Source organism: Microtus pennsylvanicus, chromosome 11, assembly GCF_037038515.1.
Source record: "Microtus pennsylvanicus isolate mMicPen1 chromosome 11, mMicPen1.hap1, whole genome shotgun sequence".
In the NCBI taxonomy this organism is placed as follows: domain Eukaryota; kingdom Metazoa; phylum Chordata; class Mammalia; order Rodentia; family Cricetidae; genus Microtus; species Microtus pennsylvanicus.
Genome location: NC_134589.1, coordinates 72,088,994 through 72,108,268, shown reverse-complemented (window position 1 = coordinate 72,108,268; position 19,275 = coordinate 72,088,994). Strand labels below are relative to the sequence as shown.

General features: G+C 40.3%; 1 protein-coding gene across 1 annotated transcript; it reads left to right on the top strand.

The window, feature by feature from the left end:
- Nucleotides 1-7,469: 7,469 nt before the first annotated feature.
- On the top strand, nucleotides 7,470-8,405 carry LOC142859469 (olfactory receptor 2Y1B-like). The gene has a single exon (XM_075989640.1). It carries the CDS (start codon nucleotides 7,470-7,472, stop codon nucleotides 8,403-8,405), a length of 936 nt encoding a protein of 311 aa, XP_075845755.1.
- The last annotated feature ends 10,870 nt before the right edge of the window (nucleotides 8,406-19,275 follow it).

Here is a 19,275-nt window from a genome sequence, read left to right as displayed (position 1 = left end):
TTACCTCATTGAGGCATAGAAACGTAAAGATTTGCAAAATGTTTTGCTACTGATAGTCTTTCTATCATCCACACATCTGTCCACCTGCCCCATGAAACCCAGCACATCCAAAACGTTCTCACTCACATCTCTCTGTCTACAACCGCACAAAGTTAGAAGCAGAAATATCCCTTGAATTAAGTATGGATGCTTTTTTAGAATCGTTATAAGTCTTTTCTGAAATTTGACTCCTAAATACCCAAGGCACAAATACGCAGAGCAAACTGTAGACATCAGAGCTAGGAGACAAAGACTGGAGGCTTGGCTATAGGTGCTGATGAAAAATCAAGGGAGACTTGCAGGAAGAGTGTTCAGTGGAAGTAAACCCATTCTAGAGTGTATGCATGTCCCATGTGTAGAGTTCCAGGGAAACGGGCACCTTGTTATGTAATTGAGACTTTGAATGTCCACTGAAGTGAGTTAGCACCAACATTGATTTTATATTAAAAAGGTTGTAAATTCAGGCTGTTTGGGAATCTTGAAAATAATACTCAAAGCCTGTGGAATAGGTTGGGGTAACTGTCTGATTTCTATTGAGACAGGGATGGTATCCATACTAGAGGATGAGAGAGTCTGTAGAAAAATGCAGAGATTAAAAAAAAACATACAAAGATGCTTTGGTGCCTTGGAGGTTTGGTAGGGAGTTCATCTCCCAAACCCTGGAGAGCTATACTTGTAGGCTTAATGAAGCAAAGTGAAGTTAGGTTCAAATTTTATGATACATAATACATCAATGAAGGTGACTGGAAGGAACTTATGGATTCTCTGTGCTCAAACAAGATAAAAATTTTATCTCCTATATGTTGCTCCACTATAGCCTGATGACATCATTAAATTAACGGAGTGATGTAGAAAATGCAATAGTAAATGTTATTGCATTTAAACACGCTTCCTGACGAAGAGAGCTATTACATGGGAGACTATGCATGGGCAGATGCGTGCACAGCTCAGAAACAAACACAGAGCTGAGCACAGATGATCACAAGCAGGTACATATCAAAATGTCCTGTGTTTGCCAACGAGGTCAGGAGTAGGGGGATAAGCTTTTAAAGTTAACCTAGGGAAATAAATATGGGAATGGCTTAGTGGATGTTTCTAAACCTTCCAGTGAATTCAATCATATTTTTACATCATCCCTAAATTTCACCTGCCATGCTCTGAATGAGCAGGCTGATTAGAAGGCAGAGGAGTATTACTTCCTGCCCAGGCAATCTGCCTTCAAATTGGTTCATTTTTATTTCACTTTTACTAAGTCACAGTCTGTTTTCATAAATTCCATTGGTTGTTGTGAAGTTTGACTTTTGAGAACAAAGCAAGTCGGACATATTTTTCACGTGAGATATTGCCAAGTGGGATGCAAGATGCTGCGCCTATCTTGAAGCATTTCTGTAACCCAAAACTCAATAACAAGCAACAAGTTCTCATTCAGGAAGCATACAGGCACGATACAGAGTCAATCTACTTCTCAAGGTTTTAAAGCGGGTCTATTGCCAAGCTCATGAGTAATCCTCAATATTCCATGAGGGTCATTAAGAACCAGTTGTGTCAATCCAACATCGCTTTGTTCTTTACTGAGATGAAGGTTTTGGGGCATTATAAGAGGAGACATCCTCTCTTTATGGCTCCTACTAATACTTTCATGCCCTGATCATCTTTCTAAGGAGGTCTGTGCTCACCTGTGTGCACGCTCACATTGCTCTCTCTCACACCCTACACAATCCAGGAAGCTTTGCATTTCCTAATCCCTGGGCCAGTGTGGCTGAGGTCAAAGCCAACCTGGGGTATGACATGTAAGACTAAGAGTAATATGTGGGGGTCTCCCAGAGACCCGTCCTTGGCTCACACAGAACTTTCTATTGTTCTTTTATGGAAAGAGCTTGCAGAAGTGTTTCCATTTAGAATTCCCAGATTGGGTGCAATGAGACAGACTTCAGTAATTGCTCTGTGAATGAGTGGAAGAAAGTTCTCTGCAGACAAGGGAGGTCCCATTACCCCGTCCAATGGTATGTAAGTTATAGACTCAAGGACAGTGCACAGAGAAGAAGGTAACTTATGCTAAATGCAGAGTCGCTATCATCAGCATTGGGGTAGCATTAACATGACACATCAGGTGGGTATAGGTGCTTGGTTATGCAGACTGGCCTGTTGTCAGCAGAACCCTGGGGGTTTATGAAGCAGTGCACACCCTAAAAGAAGCAGGTCTCTTAGAGCATTAAAGCAGAGGACCAAAGGTCTCCCTTAGGCAAATGAAAGTCAATATGACAGAATAGGAATGGAAGAAGACTTGACCTTTGATGCCACACAGGACTGAAACTCCTCACACACCAGGCTAAGGAGAAAGGACCATTTCCCAAGGAGGAAGGACACCTTCCTCATCCAACATTCCGAACAAGACAGAAACTACTGCACAGTTCTATGCCTTCCTAAGGACCTGTTAATGTACTCAAGCAGGTGAGTACTTCCAGTCTTGGGAGTGTACTGAGTTCTCATTATATTAGATGCTTAAACTGCAAACCCGAATAAGAGAAATCAGCTTATTGATGTGATTGTAGCCAGGGAAACCGTAGATATTACATTTCTCCAGAAAAGGGTGCATGGGACTGAGTGGAAGTAAATGAAGTGCATAAGCTAGAAAGCAATGCAGATGATGGAGAGTGGAGGGAAAGACAGACGGAAGTCCCCATCAGTAGAGCCAGTGCAGGAACTGAGGGATTAGGATGCAGAAAGGCTGTGAGTGAGGAAATGAGGCAGCGGTTTCACCGAGTTCACGGTTTGAGGTTCTATACAGAAGAGCTATAAACATGATAAAGTATTTGAATATAAAATAAAAAGTATTTGAATAGCTTCTTTCTGGGTCCTTTCACTGTGCTGGTGCCGAGCGTGAGTCTGTGAAAGGCAGTTGTCTGCCATGGTCGTATTCACTTTATAAGCTTTTGTTCTTTGTGTGCAATGAGCAGATGCTGGTCGCACTTAGTTTTGCGGTTTGTGGACTGGACAAGTTCTCATTTGCTCCGGAGATCCATTGTCTCAGTTTGTTTACCCAGCAGGGCCTACTACCAGAGTCAAGACTCCTGAGTTCACTGGAGTGTGGGGAAAGCATAAACATTGTCACTGAGCTATGCCCTGGAGGGAAGAGAGCAAGGGGGGGGGGGACCTGGCAGGGAACCACGCAGTGAGATGGAGGAAGCTGCAGATATAAATGCCTGGATCTGAGCTCACAGTTCTCAGCCCTGTTGCTAGCAAGCTGTGTAGAGCAAGGAGGATGTTCTAGGAGCTGAGCTGACAGACTCCACAGTCATGCCCATGTGTTGAGGCATGCTCCTCCTTACCACAGTGATGAGGCCACTGACCGCCATGCCTGCACAAACCAAACCTGCTGTCAAATCTTCTTGATGTTTCTGTGTCCAACTCCCTTCCCTCTCCATGATTGCCTCTCAGTGTCTTCCACCCGGACACTGGTGGGACTCTCTGACTTCTCACATTGGCCCCTTCTTAAGATGGTACTTGGTTGAAGCACTCTAAGATACGAAGAGTGATCGAAAGGACATGGTTTCTGGGGCTAGTTTGCTCTCCAAGAACAGTCATTATCATCACACCACCCACCCAGGGAATTTGCAACTTAAAGGAACTAAGGGAATGTCCTCTGGCTAAAAACCAAGAGTGTTTTCACCAGGGCTAGCTGGCTTGCTTCCTACAGGCCGGCAGCTTTGGCAGCTAGGTGGGGCTAGAGCCTTGGGATGTTCTGTACTTTACACTCTGTGGCTTTTCTGTTTCTCTACTTCTTAACTCCCCTATTGGCTTGCACAGCTCCTAAACCTTTCCCTCCGTCTCTCTCTCTGGAATCAAGTAGGTTCTTGAGTATTCTGACGCTTTGGAGTCGTGGCCATATAGACATTTCACAAACTAGCATCTCACCTTTTTCTACTTATTAAATTTTTATTAAATAAGTGACTATCAAAATTTCAGTGTTCCCAGAGAACCTAGACAATGATGAGGTTCCTAAGAGAGACATACGTGGATCTAATCTACATGGGAAGTAGAAAAAGATAAGATCTCTTGAGTAAATTGGGAGCATGAGGACCTTGGGAGAGGGTTGAAGGAGAGGGGAGAGGCAGGGAGGGGAGCAGAGAAAAATGTAGAGCTCAATAAAAATCGATAAAAAATTTCAGTGTTATACCCTCTATTTTAAATTTGGCCAATGCAGCGATAAAACTAATTTTTTTCTTCAATATCATCTTATTGAGAAAGGTGGACACTAATTGGCCTATGTCTCCATGTTTCATTATATTCTGATCCTTTGAAGTTATGATTCCGAATTTTTTACCTTATTTTTTCCTTTTTATTTTTATTTATTTATTTTTACTTAAAATTTTCCACCTCCTCCCCTCCTCCCACTTCTCTCTCCCTTCCCCCTATCTCCCTCCCCCTCCCTCTCCACTCCAAAGAGCAGTCAGGGTTCCCTGCCCTGTGGGAAGTCCAAGGTCCCTCCCGCTCCATCCAGGTCTAGGAAGGTGAGCATACAAACAGACCAGGCTCCCACAAAGCCAGTACATGCAGTAGGATCAAAACCCAGTGCCATTGTCCTTGGCTTCTCAGTCAGCCCTCCTTGTCAGCCATGTTCAGAGAGTCCGGTTTGATCATATGCTCCATCAGTCCCAGTCCAGCTTGCTTTGGTGAGTTCCCATTAGATCAGCCGCACCGTCTCAGTGTGTGGGTGCACCCCTGGCGGTCCTGACTTCCTTGCTCATGTTGTCCCTCCTTCTGCTCCTCATTTGGACCTTGGGAGCTCAGTTCAGTGCTCCAATGTGGGTCTCTGTCTCTATCTCCATCCATCACCAGATGAAGGTTCTATGGTGATATGCAAGATATTCATCAGTATGGCTATAGGATAGGGTCATTTCAGGTTCCCTCTCCACTTGAGTTTTCATTCATTTGGAAATAATCAATATACCTGAATGTTGTAATAAACAGCAACAAATGTATAGATCATGGATTGCTATACATTCCTGTGTGACTAAACTCTATGTGGGACAGATGTATTATTTCTTTCCTGACTCATAAAAAATGAACATTTCTGGGCCACTTACATATACCAGACTTGGAGCCAGTGTATATAATGGATATATTAATTGATTTAATAATATTTTGGGGGAGCCTTCCATGCCTTGGGAACAGTCCTGGACCTGGAAATGCAACACTGAAAAGAATCAGGTACATTGAGTTTGATAGAACTTACAGAACAGTGCTATAAACAGAGAATGTTGAAAATGTATGTAACATGTTTTTGTCATTTAATAAGGTATCAGAGATGTTATTTTTACTTATTCAGGGATATATCCCCTCCTATTGATAGAAGTCATGACCATAGAAGGAATTATATAAATATTTATAGAAGAAATTACCTGGTCTGGAGACTTTTAAATAAAATATGGCTGAATCTGGAGACTATTTGGATAATGATATTTCTTTTTTAATTTTCTTCTGGATGTCTTTTGATGACCAAACAAAAATGTCAGTCCACAAGATAGTAATTTTCAGTAGACTCCTTTTATTTATCTAAGACTTAGAATGAAAGCTGGGCTTGCAGAATTCTTTCAAAGGTAAGGAGGGAAGAGGTTTCCGGATTCTGATTTTGCTTTCTAGTGAGCACAAATCTTAATCTCTATTCGAAGTTTTGATCTGAGTTTTGTATCAGCTTAACGCACAGACCGTCTTGTGTGAGATGTGTTATGCCGTATGAAGGGAATATCAGCAGGCTGCACTTCGAAGGGGAAAGACAGTATGTAATCTCAGCTTGGCCCCAAAATGATTGTTAGTCAAGGATTAAAGTAAAATGTTTCAACATGGAAAAAAAGAATTTATCAGAGAAATTAACTTCCAACAAGCTCTTGCAAACAGTATTTTTGTCGGGTAAGTGACCTGAGACTCTTGGAACAGGTGGCAGACAAGCAGTAAAGGCCACACACAGGGTCTGGCTGCAGAGTTTGTTGCACATGTGCCAAAGGAGGCCGTTCAAGTCCACCTTAGGTGTGCTCACTAAGCTGTCTGTATACTAACATCTTGTCTTTATTGTTCGCTTTGCAAGCACAGAACCTGAATATCTTCCTGGAAACATTGACTCGGCACTGAGGCGTTGACTTCCCCTTGCAGTGGATTTAATGCAGAACAAAGGCACTAGTGACCCAAACTGTTGACAGTGAGCGCAGGTGAACGTTCAGTTACCTTCCACGTTCTTGTCGTGGTTCCTGATTAATGTTCTTAGATCTTATCTTGATTTTTACAGCAGAAATATCAACACCGAAAGCAACTTTTATGCATCCCCAAGGCTACAGTTTACTAAAATGTGTTTGTAGTGTAAGCTCCTAAGTTCTTAGAGGACATAGATTTTTAATAGACTGAAATGAAGGTTCAAAATTTTCACATTGACATCTACTGCAAGCCATGAATGAAAATAATAATTCGACAGCCTCTTATATACCGTAAAGAAGAATGTTAGCATTTTAAGACTCACTGTGTCCTCTGTCACCCAGGATCTCACAGCTCAAAGAGACACACAGACACTCAGAAGACTTTTGTGCATGACAATCACTGGAGCAGAACCGTAGGAAGAGTTTGGTCTAGAGAAGAGGAAACAACTCTTCCCAGGAAGGCCAGGATAGATTTACTAGTTCGATTTATTTAAGTGAAATGTATTTGTATTTGAGAAATAGTAATTTTCAGTAAGAAATTTGTTGTAAGACAATCCTTTGCCATAGACGCTGCTGATGTGGACGTCTCCCAGGGTTGGCACCCTGACAGCTCCCGGAGCGGAAGGCGGATGAGTGCTCAGAGGGTGAACTTATGATACCAGCCTTGTTAGTCCTGGGTCCCAACCTGCAGGAGTACTCCATCTTCTAGAAAGAGAAGAGGAACGACCCAAACCAGCAAAAGAGCAGAAACATGAATGCTACACTTTACACATTCTGTTTTATCTCTCTATTTTTATCTTTTGAAGGGCAGTGATGGAGGTTGAATCTAGAAAATTTCACATGCTAGATACAAGGTCCTTTAGTTAGCTACACCCTGAGGTCCACATTAGATCCATGTTAGTGCATTTGGATACTAACCTCATGCTGTGAGGGAGGTGATGAGTTCCTGGGCTCTAACTTTAGACAAGGAAGCCTAGACAATGACGTCAAAGGGATCCTCCCAAATACTTGAGCGGTAAGAATAAAATCAGAGAACGTTGAAAACGAGAGTTCAAACACAACCCGCTCATTTCTAACTTAGCCATTTCCTGTCTACAGGAGAGAGGAGAAAGAGAAATTAGGTACTAATAGAGAATGTGATGCAGAATTCTGGGGCGTTTAAGGAATCGTGGGGATAATGTTTTAGCACATACTGCTCTAGGAGGCTTTGCGTGAATGTCCACACTGCTTAAGTGAAAGGCAATGGGGACTTTCAATGCCAGTTTAGGGGGGGGCTTCATATTGGTAGGTTTCTCAGATTTTCCCCAACTGGAAGTTTTCCTCTTTGTTTTTATCCTAGTCTTTTATTTGCTAACTCTCCTTGGCAACACCACCATCATTGTCCTCTCACGGCTGGACCTCAGACTGCACACACCCATGTACTTCTTCCTCTCCCATCTTTCTTTCCTGGACCTCTGCTACACCACCAGCACCGTGCCTCAGCTTCTCATTAACCTCTGTGGATTTGATAGGACCATCAGCTACAGAGGGTGCGTGGCTCAGCTCCTCGTTTTCCTTGCTCTGGCTTCCGCAGAGTGTCTGCTCTTGGGGGTGATGGCCTTTGACCGCTATGCGGCTGTGTGCCGTCCACTCCACTACACCACCATCATGCACCCTCAGCTGTGTCAGACGCTGGCCATCCTCTCCTGGGTGTCTGGCCTTGTGAACTCTGTGATCCAGACAGGACTTGTTATGGCCATGCCCCTCTGTAGCCATCGGCTGAATCACTTCTTCTGTGAGATGCCCATATTCCTGAAGCTGACTTGTAAAGACACTAATGGAACAGAGGCCAAGATGTTTGTTGCTCGAACAATAATCTTGTTATTCCCCGCAGCGCTGATTTTAGGCTCCTATGGGCACATTGCCAGGGCAATTCTGAGAATCAAGTCAATAGCTGGACGCAGAAAGGCTTTTGGGACGTGTGGGTCCCATCTGATTGTGGTCTCTCTGTTTTATGGCTCGGGCATATACACATACCTCCAACCCATCCACCGATATTCAGAGACTAAGGGAAAGTTTGTCGCTGTTTTTTATACTATACTCACCCCCATTCTCAACCCTTTAATATATACTCTGAGGAACAAGGATGTGAAGGGGGCTCTGTGGAAGGTACTTGGGAAAAGCACAGACTTAGCATAAGAGGAGAAGAAGGACAACAATTCTCTGTGATATCGCTCGTAATCTGAAACCCACCTTTGAGGGTCACTAGGGACAAACAGCCCTCGAGGTTCCACAACTGTTCTTCTGGGAATCTGGAAGTGGGATGGGGAAGAGGGGCTTGCAGTTCTCCTGTAGTGCTTTCTAGGTTAGTGTGCATGATCTTTGTGCAAGAGAGGAGACGCTGATCTATATAGCTATCTTCCACAAGAATATTAGGAAGGCTTGCATTTAAACTGTACGTGGAGAGTAGAGATAGATCACAGGCATTTCTAAGAATGAAGGAAGACTTAATTAAATATGATATCACCTTATCCAGAGTCCTTGATTTCCGGTGTGATGTCATGTAGATGACCCTTTGCTCAAAGGTATAGGACATGAATTCACCATTGGATTTCCAAATAATTGCCAGGCTGGCTATATTCTCACACACCTTAGAGTCTGTCTCTATGTTCCCCGATAGTAGCTACCCCACTGACCTCCCAGTGGCTAATGTTACCTGGAGAGATAAGGAGGCCACGGCCAGTGGGAGAGTTGTGGCTACAGAAGGCAGCGCGGTTAGGACAGTTATACACAAAGATGCATCATAGTCTCTCCAGCTGCACCAGGAAACCACACCAGGAGGCTGAGTGCCATGAAAAGACTCTCATGTAAGAGGAAAGAAAACAGAGAAGACATGAGCATACATATAGTAACCCACGAGAGAGTGGCACACAAATGAGGTAAACAGAACCAGAAGGTTTCTGAAATAGGTAGATGAGGTGTAGGAACTTCAAGGAGGCAATGGCCTTTGACACTCTACCACTGCCGTCTCCCCCGTGAATTTAACAACTTGTTTCACACTTATTTATTTGTGTGTGTCTGTGTGTGTGTGTGTGTGTGTGTGTGTGTGAGAGAGAGAGAGAGAGAGAGAGAGAGAGAGAGAGAGAGAGAGGCAGAGAGAGAGGAAGAGAGAGAGAGGAAGAGAGAGGGAGGGAGGGAGGGAGGGAGGGAGGGAGGGAGGGAGGGAGGGAGGGAGGGAGGGAGGGAGAGAGAGAGAGAGAGAGAGAGAGAGAGAGAGAGAGAGAGAGAGAGAGAGAGAGAGAGAGAGAGAGAGAGAGAGAGAGAGAGAGTTGTTTATTGCACTGTAAGGATCCCTGGCCATCTCATCAGCCCTTTCCCATGTGTTTAAAGATTGGTTTTCTTTCGAAGTGTATATGTCCTTCTAAATAAGCTTCTAAGTTCCGTTGTCAGACACTAGACTGACTCAAGGCAGATCTTAAAACTTAAGAAGATCATATAGGTACTATGCTAAATGGCCTCATCTTCTAGGTAGTTTATATTTTTCACATAAAAATACATAATAGGCATTCATTAGAGAGTCTCTAATATTTTTATAGTTATTTGATTGAGTATAGTACACAAATTAATAAAAGACTAGCAAGAAAAAACTATAAACATTTTAATAAATTTCTATATACACCGAGATCTTCATAAAACAATAAAAATCCTAAGAAAGTCACTGAAGCAAAACTTATTTTATATGTTTTTAAACAAAAAATAAATAGTGCATGAAGGAATGATAAAATAAGTGCACTTCTCAAATAGAGTAGGGATGTCTCAGAGACGCATACTAGAGGATCGGTTCAAATCTAGGGTATAATAAGTGTTACTTCAAATAGTTTATTTATTTGTGTACATTAAAGTCTTATCTTCAGCTATCTTGTGATTAAGACTATTTCCCCACATTAGGGGTGTGATGTAACCCTCCCCAAAAGATCTTTAGAGTTTATTTTTTGAAAGAGAAGTGTCTAAATGCCTCTTTGTAAATTTTTTCCTCCGTTATAAACAAGATTCTTTGTCAGCATTTTATTTGGCACAACTCAGCCTCAACTCTTTCAATATTTACAAAGTCCATGGCAATATTGCAATAGACAGACATCTGTAATGATTAAATCTGAATAACTGACATATATATAACCGCAAACATGTACCATTTCTTTGTATTGTCAGCATTCAAAATCCTCTCTACTCAGTACTTTTGAAAGAGACAGATGTTGTAAACCACAGTTGTTATTTCTACCAACCAACTGAGCCCCAGTATCTATGAACCATCCTCTCTCTTTTCTCCAGAGATAGAGTTTGTTGCAATTGTGATTTTAAGCCTCAAAACATGAAGAATTGAATAGGATTAGAGTAGAGGCATTGATGTGAGATTCCCCTCTGTATGCTGTGAATATCATTGGTTAATAAAGGAACTGCTTTGATCCTATAGTAGAGTTATAGCAGAACAGAGGTAGGTGGGGAAAACTAACTGAATGCTAGGAGGGAAAAAAAAGGTGGAGTCAGAAAGAAGCCATGAAGCCTCCATGGAGTCTGCCAGAGACAGACTCTGGGAACTTTACCTGATAAACCACAGCCTTGTGATGATACACAGATTAATAGAAATGGGTTAAATTAATATGTAAGAGTTAGCAAATAATAAGCTAGAGCTAATGGGTCAAGCAGTGATTCAATGAATACAGTATTTTTGTGATTATTTCGGGGCTAAGTGGCCCCTCCTCCAACAAGTTCTCTCATTCTCTCTCTCTCTCTCTCTCTCTCTCTCTCTCTCTCTCTCTCTCATCTCTCTCTCTCTCTCTTCTCTCCCTCTCTCTTTCCCTCTCCCTAAATAAAGTAAAAAATAAAATAAGCTAGAGATGAGGACTTACAATGTGCACAATCAATGTACTAAAACTCTTTCAGAAAAGTACAAGTATCATGATATGATTGAAAAGAATATAAGCAGGCAATTAAAGAAGAAAATGAAATGGAAAATAAACCATGCAAAAAGGATGTTCTCATCTCCATATAATCAATGAAATGAAAATTAGCAGGACAATGAGATAGTCTCATATCATCTCATTAGCGAGCACTTAAGAATATATTATTGGTGGTTCCGGGCATTGAATTTTTGTACCTTGATATGTTAGATGCACTAATGCTGAGATACAATCGCATTCCTTAAAGTGTTTTTAAAATGAAGTAAGGGCGGGGGAGAGGGAGGAAAATGGGAGGCGGTGGCGGGGAGGAGGCAGAAATCCTTAATAAATAAATAAATTAAAAAATAAAATGAAGTAAGGAGATACATCCAAACAATTTAGAATATACATTTTTAAAAATTTCTAGGATCTAAATACTCACAATAGCCTCTTAATATTTTTGTCAACTCTTTGATCTCTTTTCAATGCACCCTTACATGCAAGGAGATACATATAATATTTATTAACGTTTACTTCTTGCCAATCATTGTATAAATTATTTTTTCAAGTTTGCTTTGGTTTTGGCTAACATTAATTTCATATGTTAATTTGGTTCAATACATTTCAACACATGAATATAGATGAACTTATAAAACCCTGCTTCCATCAACACCCCACTCCATTCTTAGCCAACTCGAGTCATCACTGATTTTCTTTCAGGCTAATGTTTTTAGCATCAACATATGAGAGAATATGTGGTGCTCGTCTTTCTGTGTCCAGCTTACCTAATACAGCACCCTTCAATTCGTCAGTTCCACTCAATTGACAGAATTTCATTCACCTTTACGACTGAATAGCAATATATTAGGCATGTATTGAACATTCTTAACCATCCATCCATTGATTGGTACGCACAGTGATTTTACATCTTGACTACTGTGAACATTGTTACAGAAAACACAGTAAACATGTGGAATGTTGATTCGGTTCCATTGGCTCTATACCCAAAAATAGAATTCCTGGTTTATCTGATAGATCTGTGAGAAATCCAGTTTTTAGAAGGACATGCACACCAGTCAGCCTAATGTCTATACTAATTTACATTCCTACCAACTGCCAGACTTCCCTTTTCTCTGTCTTCAAGAGTATTTGATAGGTTTTGCTTGTTTGGATAATGTCACTCAGACTAGGGTGAGATGGTATCTCATTGTGGTTTTGATCCAAATTTTCCATGTACATAATGAAACCAAACTTTTTAAAACATATTTTAAACTATTGTATATTTATCACTTCAGAATATTTTTTGCCAGGCAGTGGTGGTGCACGCCTTTAATCCCAGCACTCGGGAGACAGAGAGAGACAGATCTCTGTGAGTTTGTGAATTCTAGGCCAGCCTGGTTTATAAGAGCTAGTTCCAGGACAGGCTCCAAAGCTACAGAGAAACATGCCTTGAAAAACCAAAAACAAAACAACAAATAAACAAAAGACTATTTCCACAGTTTCCCAAAAGAAAGCCTGAAGTGATAAATATACAACGCAGGGAACAAACTAAAAGTCATTAAACTGTAGACTTTAAATATTTGCATTCTACATGACATTACTAAATGGTAATGTTGTCAGAATACTTTAAATGATTTTTATTTGAGCTTGCATGCATGCATATGTGCATGTGTATGTGCACGAGTGTGTGTGTGTGTGTGTGTGTGTGTGCCACATAAATGTATACCTGTGGGGCCAGAAGGCTGTGTCAAATCCCCTGTTGTTGGAGTTACAGGTAGTTGTGATCTGTCCAGCATGGATGCAGGAAACAGAACTACAGTCCTCTTCACTGTTGAAGGGGCTCAGGATGAACATATGGGTTGTTTTATTTCCTACCCTGGAGTAATTATCTCACTTGACTGTGACTGTCCTCGGAGCTGGAGATCACTGGAGATGTTATTGGCTGTACTATTCAGGCAAAAATGGCACCAAATAGACTTTATCATTAGAATAACACTAACTCCCAGTGAAAAAGGTGTTAAATAAATACAAAAGTCACCTCCCATACTTGCCATCATTTCATACACAATAAACATAAGTCACACTAAATTATTCACTAATGGAGAATCTGAGGCCTATATTTGTCAAGGATATTTTCTGTGGTTGGAAATTTTGCAATGACAGATCATTTTCTCTGTATTATATTATGATTCCTTAAGTGGATACAGAATGTTTTGATTTTTAAAGTTGTCCTATATTATGTACAATAGTGTTAAATGTATATATAATACACAGTTTTAGGATACATTGGCAGATATTTTTTCAGTTTTGTTGGGGACAAAAATAAATATTCACACAGCAAACATTGTAACAGAAATTAAAACATCAAAATTTTCATCAAGGAAAGAAATATTTAGCTGCGTTGATGATTCCTATAAATAGAATACATGAGGACTATATGAAGAGTCTAGAGAAGGGAAAGATTTAAGTGATTGCTCCCAAGTGAGTCATGAAATGTTTTCTGATGGGTCAAGGCAAAAAGAACCTGTTGTCAAAATAAGTAAGTCATGAGGACTCTCAGACGGCAGAGTCATCTAAGAAGAGCCACACTGAGGATGCTGAGTACAACTGTTTCATTTGAAGCATGAAGAACAGAGGGAATTGATAACTCAAGGTGGATCATGGAAAGCCCATCAGTTAACTATAATTGCCTCATTGGGGCCCACAGGTCTCCAAGGCCACACCTGGCAAGTAATTCTTTCTTTGCTGTTACTGCAGAAGCCTTGGCAACATCCCCAGGGCATTAGTAGTGCACTAAAAACCTTGACATCATGGGGAGACTTGGTAATACCCCAGAACATTCCAATTTTCAGTTAACCAACTAGAGGGAGCATGGAGGCCACGGACATCAGCAACTTCTCTTGTGTAGAGCTGTGGGAAATAACGATCTCTGGGACAGGAGCTCTTGTCTAAGACCTCTACTTCAAGAAAGAATTCAGGGCCCCAGAGGGACATATCCACCTTGAGCTTCTCTATGTCTAGACAATACCAAGCAGGCCTCACATTGCCTGTGAAGCCAATAGAATTCAAGCTGTTAATGTGGTGGTTTCCTTTCCTAGGACTTGGGTGAGTACTGACGAGGTGAGTACTCTGGCTTCACAGCTGAAAATCAGATTACAAACATCCCCTTACACGAGCAGCATGGGGCTCCACTCTGATGGTCAGCTGACTTGAGGACATTGAAATTATGTTTTATTGCTGATAGTTTGTCTTTATCTATCACCTGTCCACTTACTTCAGTAGACACAACAGGCCAAAGTCTTCTCATTTGTGAATATTTATCCCAACTGCATACAGTTAAAGTAATAAATATTTTTAATGTAAAAAAATGTCCATTTAAAATAATGTTAAAATATTTTATAAAACTCAAATCTGAAAATTCCAAGGCTTTAATATGCAAAGTAAATTGTACATAGCAGAACCAGGAAATTAATAATAGAGTTGGGCCAGATGGCAACAGAGGAAGGATGATTTGTTTTAAGAATACACAGAGGTAGGGAATGTACTCCAAACCAAACAAAGTTTTGTATACAAGTTAAAACAATCAATTTATTGATTTAGTCTTTGAGTGTCTAATACTCTGCCTGGATTCAAAGTCTGGTTAGATGCTGTTTCTCTGGAAGTTGTTGTGGTATTTTGAGTGTTCAAGAGTTTTGAAGATTATTGTAAAATTCTGAAGTGTGGAGTGGGCTACTGTGTGGTTTCTAGTGTGAATGAGATATTGTCCAGATCAAAGAATGACTCAGTTCGCAGAAGAACACACAGATGGTGGTGGGGAATTAACAGAGGGATTCTTGGTGGCTGGTAAGGTTTAGTAGTGAGTCAGAGTCCCAAGCATTGATGACAAAGTTACACATACAGGTACAAAAGGAAGATGTAAATTAGATTCAAATTATTAAATGTGTACTTTAACACTGAAGATGATTAGGGGATAATTTCTGGAACTTCTGCTCAAATATAAAATAACTTTTTTTACTTGAATGTGATTCCAGTAGCTACACATTAAATCAGTGTGCCAATGTAGAATGTAGTACTATATGGTTTGGGGAAATAAACATGGTTTTCATCAGTGAGTTCATTATTTACAGAGATCATGAACAAATGCATAGATATGCCCATACACACACAAAGAACATAGACTTGACCACAGGTAATCACTGACATTTGTATCACAGAAAATCAAATATTCAAGTGTAGAAACATCTTATATTTGTTAGGAAATTAAAGAATAGTGATAAAATTTTTAAACAATGTTTTATATTGATTAAAAAACAAACATTTAGAATGCTCCAAATATTATAGCTAACCATTTGGTTAATTAAAGAATATTTTTGACTTATACTGAGACATCAGCTAATGATCTCTGAGTGAGAAGACAGGTCTGAAGGTAGAAGCATAGATACCAGTTAGAGAAAGCTCCATTCCACACAACTTCATTTTCAAGTTTACTCCTGACCAACTCATAGTCTCCCCTCATGTAAACTTCAGCAATCTGTTTGACTTTTTGAAAAGAAAGCACTGGGCATCTTTGCCAAGTGGCAGATCTTTAAAGATGAGCAAAGGTTAGCATGATTGCCTTGTGGTGTCTTTTTCTAACCTAGAAAACTCAATTAAAAACACCTGCTTCTCAAGCAGGGCTTTTGCCAACTGTTGATTGGATTGTCCTTTAGTTCTTTCAGTCTGGAGTTGTGAAGGGATAATTCATAAACACAGTGACACCTGAGATTAAAAAGCTGAGTCATAAGGACTTAGTTGTATGCACTTATCATAATTTCATTTTTATGGCGACAAAAGATTTGGATAGTAATAAAGTGATTTTAAAGCGCCCTCTGCACTGAGGAATATAGAACTTGGTAATTTTCATATTCAGAGATCATTGTGCTCAGTATGTGGAGGACTGTCAACTGAAGGTCTGTATCATTAATGAGGCATGCCCACTTCTCACCCTCATACACTGGGCTCCCATCAGAAGGCTTAGTGCTGTCCAATATCTTGGCTAGTGTGGCCATGTCAAAGCCCAACAGGGATAAGAGATGTAGAACTAGATCCAGTGTGTGGAATATGCCAGATTTCTTTTCTTTATTGATTTTATTGAGCCATTCATTTTTCTCTGCTTCCCTCCCTTCCTCTCCCCTCCCCTTCAACTTTTTCCCATGGTCCCCATGCTCCCAATTAACTCAGGAGATCTGTAGGAAGGAGGAGGGCCGCAGTAAGGAGGAGGGCAGCTTGTTCTTCTTGGCCGCCTGGCTAGCTTTGACCTGAAATAATCACACAAAACTGTATTAATTAAATCATTGCTTGACCCATTAGCTCTAACTTCTTATTGGCTAACACTTACATCTTAATTTAACCCATTTCTATTAATCTGTGTATTGCCACATGGCAGTGGCCTACCTGCAAAGTTTCAGCATGTCTGACTCTGGCGGCTCCATGGCGGCGCCATCTCTGCCTTTCTTCTCCCAGCAACTAGCCCAGTTTTCCTCACCTACCTAAGTTCTGCTTTGCTATAGATCCAAAGAAGTTTTTTTATTCATTAGTGGTAATCTCAGCATACAGAGGGAAATCCCACACCAGATATCTTGTCTTTTTCTACTTCCCATGTAGATTAGATCTGTGTATGTCTCTCTTAGGGTCCTCATTGTTGTCCAGATTTTCTGGGATTGTGATTTGTAGGTTGGTTTTCTTTGCTTTATGTTTAAAAATCACTTGATTGGTTAGAGTTACTCGGAGATATTTTATACTATTTTGGCTATTGTGAAGGGTGATATTTCTCTGATTTCTTTCGCAGTCTATTTATCATCTATGTACAGGAGGGCTACTGATTTTTTTTTAGTTAATCTTGTATCTTGCTACATTACAGAAAGTGTTTATGAGTTGCAGAAGTTCCTTGGTAGAATTTTTGGGGTTATTTATGTAAACTACCATATCATCAGCAAATAGGGAGAGTTTGGCTACTTCTTTTCTGATTTGCATCTCTTTGATCTTCTTTTGTTGTCTTATTGCTCTAGCTAGGACCTCAAGAACTATATTGAATAGATATGGAGAGAGTGGACAACCTTGTCTTGTTCTTGATTTTAGTGGGATCGCTGAGAGTTTCTCTCCATTTAGTCTGATGTTGGCTGTTGGATAAGCCAGATTTCAATCACTGATTTTTACATGTGAATGAACTTCCCAAGTGCTCCTGACAGATTGTTTAAAAAGCTTCCAGAAAGATTTATTTTCACAATTTCCAGATGTGGACATAGTGAGACAGAGTACATCACCAAAGCTAATAAAAGAGTAGTGAAAACATGTATGAGGGAGTACAGAGATATTATAATCATAACTTTGTTTCAGAGTGATAAACATGTGGACAATCTAGGAGAGATGGATTTAAGCCATGTGAACACTGAGACTCGTTAACATCCTCAGTTTTAGGAGAGCTAGTATGGTTGCTGAGGTTTTGTAAATCAGCCTTTCTTTACATGAACTTGGAGTCTGTAGTCCACATTGCCCAAACAATGATTCACAAGGTGGCATGTACGTGTCATTGTCTTGAGTAGTTGAGAGAAAGTAGATATGACCATTTTATTAAGTTTTTGTTACATTGCAAACATTTCAAGCATGTTTTTAGAAAATGCATTAACAAAGCCATAAAGCAGGAATGTTGGCAACCTTTGTGCTACTAAATGATAAACAACAAACAACACATATAAGATAATACCTTCCTGTTGCACAGAAACTAAGTTTGAATTATTTTCTGCCTGCTAAGTGTGTTGCCCAGGCACGGAATAAATTCAGTAATCCATTCATTGGTTTCTGTTGAAAGATCGATCTTTCTGGGCACTGCATTTGACGTGGTATAAAATAGTAAACAAATTAAGAATCCCTCACATGATCCTCAAAGAAAAGCATTGCAGGTGCTGGGAAGGTGGCTTAGTGATTAAGTGAACCTGAAGCTCTATCAACAGACCCGAGTTCAGTTCTAAACACCCATGTTGGGGGACTCACAGTCTCCTATAAATCCAGCTCCAGGGCATCCAACACACGCTCCGGGGCTTCTTACATGCACATGCCCCACATACACATAAATCAAGTATATAGAAATATTTTTTAAATAATGGAAGTAGAGATAGACAACAGTGTCCTCTACTCTTGTCCATTCTGAATTTATAAAAACCATTCAGTGTCAATCAAGATCTAAAGACCTTGTAATGCTGGATCCTGAGGTAGGTTGACTCCCAATTTTCTCAGAAACCGCCACACTGATTTCCAAAGTGGTTGCACAAGTTTGCATTTCCACCAGCAATGGATGAGTGTTCCCGTTACTCCACATCCTCTCCAGCATAGGCTATCATTGGTGTTTTTGATTTTAGCCATTCTGACAGGTGTAAGATGGTATCTCAAAGTTGTTTTGATTTGCATTTCCCTAATAGCTAAGGAAGTTGAACATGTTCTTAAGTATCTTTTGGCCATTTGAAATTCTTCTGTTGAGAATTCTCTGTTCAGTCTATTTGTATGCATACCTTCCTAAATCTGGATAGAAGGGGGAGGGCCTTGGACTTCCCACACCCTGCCCTCTCTTAAGACTGGAGGGGGAGGGGAAGGGGGAGTCCGGGAATGGGAGGGAAATGGGAGGAAGGGAGGAAGTGGAAATTTTGAATGGTATTAATTTATAAAGCAATAAAAAATAAAAAGACCTTGTAAAAATATTTTTTATTCTATATCTAAGGGTCACAGAAGCAAATCTTCAGAAGAGGTGGCATAGTAAGTGACAAAGATTATTTGTCAAAATCTGCCTATTGACTTCATAGGCTGATATGTGCCTGCCACTTTATCCTGACTATAGACTTCATAGACTGATATGTGCCTACCACTTTATCTTTATGATCCACAAATGGCTTTGAGTATAATACACAAACACCTTCCTGGAATCACAATGGAGCATGGATTAATAAATGACAAAAAGAAGATGCTAATTTGGTAAATTTTCTCATATTAAGAAGAGGTGTAGTTTCCATTAATTAATTGTTTTTAATCTTATCTGATAAATTTTCTTAAGTCCTATTTTGATTTTTAGTGGCCTGCTTTGTTTTTCAAGCCGTTTGTGGATG